Source organism: Heptranchias perlo, chromosome 40 (assembly GCF_035084215.1).
Source record: "Heptranchias perlo isolate sHepPer1 chromosome 40, sHepPer1.hap1, whole genome shotgun sequence".
In the NCBI taxonomy this organism is placed as follows: Eukaryota; Metazoa; Chordata; class Chondrichthyes; order Hexanchiformes; family Hexanchidae; genus Heptranchias; species Heptranchias perlo.
In genome coordinates this window covers 3,025,437-3,032,809 of record NC_090364.1, presented here as the reverse complement: position 1 = coordinate 3,032,809, position 7,373 = coordinate 3,025,437, and the positions used below count along the sequence as shown (strand labels likewise).

Below are 7,373 nucleotides of genomic sequence, written 5' to 3'. Positions count from 1 at the left end.
TGAGAATTTTAAATTTGAGGCGTTGCCAGACTGGGGGCCAATGTAGGTCAGAGAGCACAGGGGGTGATGGGTGAACGGGACTTGGTGCGAGTTAGGATACGGGGCAGCAGAGTTTTGGATGAGCTCAAGGGTGGATGGTAGGCCGGCCAGGAGAGCATTGGAATAATCGAGTCTCGAGATAACAAAAGCACGGTTGAGGATTTCAGTCGCAAAAAGATAAGGAACGACTTGCATTTCTATAGCGTCTTTCACAACCTCAGGATGTCCCGAAGTGCTTTACAGACAATGAGGTATTTTTTGAAGTGTCGTCACTGTAGTAATGTAGGAAACACAGCAGCCAATTTGTGCACAGCAAGATCCCACAAACAGCAACGTGATAAATGATCAGATAACCTGTTTTAGTGATATTGGTTGAGGGATAAACATTGGCCAGGACACCAGAGAGAACTGCCCTGTTCTTCTTTGAATAATGCCATGGGATCTTTTAAGTCTATCCGAGAGGGCAGACAGAGCCTCAGTTTAACATCTCATCTGAGAGACGGCACCTCCAACAGTGCAGCACTCCCTCAGTACTGTGCCGGGAGTGTCAGCCTGGATTTTGTGCTCAAATCTCTAGAGTGGGGTTTGAACCCACAATCGTCTGACTCAGAGGCGGGAGTGCTACCCACCGAGCCATGGCGCGCGCACGCACGCACGCACAGAGAGAGGCTGAGGCAGTGTTGGTGGCAGAGAGACCCTCTTATCTCTTGCCCAAATGCCAATTCTTCATGAGCGCCACAGCTCGAGGGATCGAAGACACATCTCCTGTTGCCACAGGAAGTGCCTTAATACCTTGTGTCGAGTCGAAGGCTCCTGCTGCTCGCGACTGTCAAACAAAGTGTTTAAAAACATTTTTAAAATGAGCCACGTTAACCCGCAGAGAACGCTGCAAACATTTTCATTTGAATGTATTTTTCCCCATTGAATCTGTGTCCCGGAACTAAGTGGATCATGAATTTATTGCAGGCATTCTTGTTGTGCCTTTGTAGGTTTGCGTGTCTGATGGTAGTACAATTTATATTCCACTGCAGCTCTCCAACATTACGAGACATCAGATAACACACTTTAGGAGGCTCCCTAACTATATTCTAATTAAGGTTGCATTCAACAGAAATCATGTAGGTACTTGATGATCGCAGTGAGCTAATGAGATCATTTACATACAACACCACTGCTCTTGTGTCTCTTGTTATTTTTCTTTTGTTTTGGTTCAATTTCCTCTCTTTATTTTTTAATACTTTTTTTTTTAAAGTTTGTGCTTTCTCTTTTCTTCATTTGCCTGCTCTTCCTCCTGTGCTCGATGACCTACATTGTATCCCGGTCCGGCAAAGCCTCAATTTTAAAATTCTCCATCCTTGTTTTCAAATCCCTCCATGGCCCTCGCCCCCCTCCCTATCTCTGTAACCCTCCTCCAGCCCCACAACCCTCCGAGATCTCTGCGCTCCTCCAATTCTGGCCTCTTGCGCATCCCCGATTTTAATCGCTCCACCATTGGCGGCCGTGCCTTCAGCTGCCTCGGTCCTAAGCTCTGGAATTCCCTCCCTAAACCTCTCCCCCTCTCTCTCCTCCTTTAAGACGCTCCTTAAAACCTACCTCTTTGACCAAGCTTTTGGTCACCTGTCCTAATATCTCCTTATGTGGCTCGGTGTCAAATTTTATCTGATTACCCTCCTGTGAAGCACCTTGGGACATTTTACTATGTTAAAGGCGCTATATAAATGCAGGTTGTTGTTGTTGTTCTCTTCCTCTGCTCCCTTCCATTTTTCTCTTTCTTCCTTCACTCTGAAGTGGTTTTAAAGGGGCACTGGCTTCAGGAAAAAGCATTTGGTAAAATCTTTATTTCCCTCTTGGTGTTTGGGGAGGGACTCGAGGCCAGAACGATAATGAAATCGTCCTCAAGCAGTACTTTCTGACATGATTAAGGTCATTGGGTTGTGTCTGACAAACAAGTTTTCATGATGATCATAGAATCATACAGCACAGAAGGAGGCCGTTCGGCCCATCGTGCCTGTGCCGGCTCTTTGAAGGAGCTATCCAATTAGTCCCACTCTCCCTGTTCTTTCCCCATAGCCCTGCAAATTTTTCCCCTTCAAGTATTTATCCAGTTCCTTGTTGAAAGTTACTATTGAATCTGCTCCCACCGCCCTTTCAGGCAGTGAATTCCAGATTATTACAACTCGCTGCGTAAAAAAAAATCTCTCCTCTCTGATTTGTTTGCCAGTGAGCTTAAATCTCTGCCCTCTGCCCCTTTTAAGAACAAACGCTTGTTTTTTTAAACAAAGAAACTTTTCAGATGAAGGGACGAAACTCTTCGAAGGCTTGAACAAGCACACTAGGCCGTGTCTGTTCAGTTCTTTTCCTTAACTCCAGCTCCTCACTTGGTTTGAGTACGTCAGCATGCTCATTATCCTTCTCAACTGCGTCACGCTGGGAATGTACCAACCTTGTGAAGATGTGGACTGCTCCTCGGACAGATGTAGGATATTACAGGTAGGAAAACTCAAATCCTTCCTTCGGAATAACTCGTGTGTATATAAAAGTACATGTATAGTTGCAAAGCTCCCCCCCGCAACGATGACCTGGAAGCTCGATGTACCACCTGGTGTAGCACTAAGTTACAGGTCGGGTCTAACATTCCCCATCTCTGGTGAGTTGCTTCATCTTTTCAGGGGCAGCAGGTGGGGAACTACAGTTACTTTCAATGAACCCGGACTGGGGGTGGGGGGAGGGGGGACTGGGGTGGTGGGGGGAAAAAAGAGATATGTCCATGCTCTTATTTCTATGAAGTCAGCCTTCCTGGAAAGTAAATGTGTGTGTGTATACAGACATCAAGATGCGATGCACCTCGTGGTCAAATAGCCTGCTGACCCTCACTGTCTATGGTTGATGAAGAATGGCCATTTGGACTCAGCAAAAGTAGCACCCACAGCCGGTAGGGCCTGATTACATATTAAAAATGAGGTGGTGGAGGGCGGGTGGTTTCTATATACTGACAGGATTGTGATACTGGTGCTGATAAAAGGAACTCTTCAGTCTCCCAATGTCAGCGTCAAGCACACATCTTATGTTATCCTCAATTTTTAAATTCTCATCCTTGTGTTCAAATCCCTCCATGGCCTCAACCCCCTTCCCTATCTCTGTAACCCCCTCCAACTCTACATCCCTCCGAGATCTCTGCGCTCCTCCAATCCTGGCCTCTTGCGTATCCATAATTTTTAATCGCTCCACCATTGGCGGCCGTGCCTTCAGCTGCCTGGGCCCTAAGCTCTGAATTCCCTCCCTAAACCTCTCCGCCTCTCTCTCCCCTCCTTAAAACCTACCTCTTTGACCAAGCTTTTGGTCACCTGTCCTAATATCTCCTTATGTGGCTCGGTGTCAAATTTTTGTGTGATAATCGCTCCTGTGAAGCACCTTGGGACATTTTACTACGTTAAAGGCGCTATATAAATGCAAGTAGTTGGTGTTGTTATGTACTCGGGACATAAAAGGCTGTGGTCATATATACAGTTGCCCCTCTTCTTACTGGACTCATCCCCTGTCCCCACCTATCCTTCCCCCCACCATCAACCTGTGGGAGAGGCAAAAAAAACAGACCAGTAGCCAATTCAGGAATGTCTGTCCCCTCACAGGGCAATCAGCTAAGCCCTAGGAGGCCCCAGTCCTTTGGTTATTACCCAAAATCTTGCCTTGCTTCTGCTGTGATCTTTAAGTTTTGCAAACATGTGCCAGAAGACTAGCATGGTCCTAGAGATGCAAGGACTAACAGCAACAATTTGCATTTATATAGCGCCTTTAACATGGTGAAACGTCCCAAGACGCTACACTGGAGGGTTAATCAGCCAAAGTTCGACACCAAGCCACATAAAGAGATATTAGGACAGGTGACCAAAAGCTTGGGCAAAGAGGCAAGTTTTAAGGAGCATCTTAAAGGAGGAGAGAGAGTCGGAGAGGTTTAGGGAGGGAATTCCAGAGCTTAGGGCCCAGGCAGCTGAAGGCACGGCCGCCAATGGTGGAGCGATGGAAATCGGAAATACGCAAGAGGCCAGAATTGGAGGAGCGCAGAGATCTCGGAGAGTTGTAGGGCTGGAGGAGGTTACAGAGATAGGGATCACTTGGCGGTTATATCCACTATTATCACCAACCGCCATCTTTCAGGCAACAGAATCGGGCGAGAATAGGTTGACCGAGTTTAAAGAATGGTCCAAGGCTAAACTAAAACCAACTGTTAATTTTCCAGGCTTTTGATGACTTCATCTTCATTTTCTTCGCCATGGAGATGGTGGTCAAGATGGTCGCCTTGGGGATTGTCGGGAAAAAGTGTTACCTTGGTGACACTTGGAATCGGTTGGATTTCTTCATCGTGATGTCTGGGTAAGTGAGAGGCCAACTGAACGAATGGCAGCTCTCAACCCGAAAACAAAATGCAAATTAGTAATTATAAGAACATGGCAATTATATCTGAACGGGCCGTTGACAGTCGAGAGTGTAAATTTAAAATTGCACCTAGCTTTGTTTTTAAGCCTTTCACTCTCCCCGACTCTCTTCTCTTCTTGCATTTAAGCTGCAATATCTGGTCAAATATATCGATATAATTCCTCGGGTTTTTCTAACAAGCTGTCCTTGAAAGACTCTGGATGAGAAACAAGACTGTGCAATAATACTGGTTTTGAGATTATCTCAGCACCCCTCATTGTTCATCCATAGTCTGCTTTTTTTTCCCCCCTTATGAATTCTGTTCATCCTGGTGAGGGATGTTAATGTCAGGAATGGGGCATTTTCCATTTCAGGATATGAGTTTCATAACCAGGTACAGCACGGGTTAGATACAGAGTAAATCTCCTTCTACACTGTCCCATCAAACACTCCCAGGGCAGGTACAGCACGAGTTAGGTACAGATTAAAGCTCCCTCTACACTGTCCCATCAAACACTCCCGGGACAGGTACAGCACGGGTTAGATACAGAGTAAAGCTCCCTCTACACTGTCCCAAACACTCCCAAACCCACGACCTCTACCACCTAGAAGGACAAGAGCAGCAGGTACATGGGAACAACACACCTGCACATTCCCCTCCAAGTCACACATCATCCCAACTTGGAAATATATCGCCGTTCCTTCATTGTCTCTGGGTCAAAATCCTGGAACTCCCTTCCTAACAGCACTGTGGGAGAACCTTCACCACACGGACTGCAGCGGTTCAAGAAGGCGGCTCACCACCACCTTCTCAAGGGCAATTAGGGATGGGCAATAAATGCCGGCCTCGCCAGCGACGCCCACATCCCATGTACAAATAAAAAAAACTCCCAGGGCAGGTACAGCACGGGTTAGATACAGAGTAAAGCTCCCTCTACACTGCCGCATCATACCTGGAGACAGAGTCAGATGAGCCCAGCAGTCGGAGAGAGAGAGAAGGCTCTTCCATGAAGATATGGGTAGACAGAGGCATAGAGACAGTCCAACAGGAAGAGACAGGAAGAGAAAGAGAGAGATGAGCTTTCGGTCCAGACTGCGAGAGAAGGTGCAGAAAAAAGGGAGATTGAGGAATAGACAGGTGGAGATAGAGACTATTGCATCTTTTAAGAGAAGAGTAGATAAATATTTGAAGCAGAGCAAGATACAGGAATTAAGCATTAATGTTTCATAGCAGTTTGAGAGTGAAATTTAGAGCCATCCTCTTAGCAATCAGAGTCTGACAATGTCTCAATTAGATGATCAGATGGAAGCAGATGGAGAGATTGAAGATGGAGCTTTGTTAGCAGGGACCCACATGTTAAATGCTGCTGTGTATAATGTTGGTTTCAAACCTTAATAAAGTTATTCCTTCCAAAAGAACCAGCAAAGTTTACAGCACAGAAGGAGATTATTCGGCTCATTGTGTCTGTGCTGGTATCTTTACTGGAGTAATCCAAAATTAATCCCATCGTCTTGTATCTTCCTCTGCTTCAAATATTTATCTGTTCTTGCCTTTAAAAGATTCAGTGGTTTCTGCCTCATCCGCTGCCTGTGGCAAAACATTCTAAGGTCTAACAACTGTCTGCCAAAAGAAATTTCTTTTAAACTCCCTCCACACTCTCTTAGTGTGATTTTAAATTGATGAATCTTCCCCAACCAGAGGAAATGGTCCTTTCCCCTCCATTCACCCTGCGCTGTAAATTTCTCTGGTTCTAAGGAGTTAGACTCAGTGCCCCGGACGAGGGAGAGTTGGGGCGGGGAGAATAAGGCAACCAGTCGGGGGGGTCCCTGCTCCTGATCACCATCCAGAGACCCCCTTACGACCAGGGTAGTCGGTTGAGAACATGATCAGGGTTGACTGCGATGCATCGTACTTCAAAAACCTGACGGCACGTGCTGTTAACGCGCGCGCACGAGGGATGGAGACCTGCGCGAGGGCGGGGGGTCGCCAACCCTCCAGGATTGCCCTGGAGTCTCCAGGAATTAAAGACTAATCTCCAGGACGCTGCTGTGAGCAAAAACCCGGAAAAAAAATTTAACACTTTTGTTTATTAGTTATGAAAATTAGATATGGGGGTGGTGGGAAGGCTGTTTGACTGATAGTCAAGAATCATCCAATTGGGCGATGAAGAGTCTATTTGCTTTCCAATCGGCCGTGGGAAGGCGGGGCATCGCGAGGATGGACATGTCGGGTGACCATTGGCAGGAGAGTGGGGGCGGGGCAGTTGGAGGCAGGAGGTCATGTGATAACACCTCCAGGAATACGTCCAACCAGAGTTGGCAACCCCTGCCTCCAAAGCCTGGACTGCAAGTGACATCCGTGGGGCTGGACCTCTAGCCAAGGTCAGGAGAGAAAGAGACAAAGAAGAACCCTTGCTGGGTTTTTATGTGCAGGGGAGTACACTCAGAAATTCACTTTGCAGTTTCTGAAAGATTTTATATTACAAGCACTCCACTCATCGGCCTTAATCCTGTTCTCTTGCATCTTGATTATTGACTGTAGAGATTTGAACCCTGCAGGGACCCTCACTGCAATTCACGTCCTGGTTTGATTTAGAAGCAGCTTTCTTGCATTGCAAAGCAACAGCCCTCAGACATACTGATTGCTTGAGACAGCACCCTGGTTTAAAGGCACCGCCTTGAAAAATCAACTGTTAGTTCAGCTTAAAACTGCAGCGAGGCAGAGCAGAGTATAATCGCGCAAGGGATGGATTCACTTTAACCTGCTGGCAATGGATTTCATGCTGGCTCTCTCTGATTAACTGAAAATTCTCGAGGTGTTCAGTCACCGTGAGAATTTTCAGTTAATCAGGGAGAGCCAGCATGGATTTGTGAAAGGTAGGTCGTGCCTGACAAACCTGATTGAATTCTTTGAAGAGGTG

The 7,373-nt window shown here is 46.6% G+C and overlaps 1 protein-coding gene across 1 annotated transcript in view; it reads left to right on the top strand.

Annotated features, from left to right (window-relative positions):
* Window positions 1–2,421: 2,421 nt before the first annotated feature.
* cacna1ia (calcium voltage-gated channel subunit alpha1 Ia) overlaps window positions 2,422–7,373 on the top strand; it is a 141,125-nt gene continuing 136,173 nt past the window's right edge. The window contains exons 1-2 of the mRNA XM_067974165.1: window positions 2,422–2,529; window positions 4,277–4,410. Of these exons, the coding sequence (XP_067830266.1) occupies window positions 2,437–2,529; window positions 4,277–4,410 (227 nt within the window). The 5' untranslated portion in view covers window positions 2,422–2,436. The remainder of the gene's footprint in view (window positions 2,530–4,276; window positions 4,411–7,373) is intronic.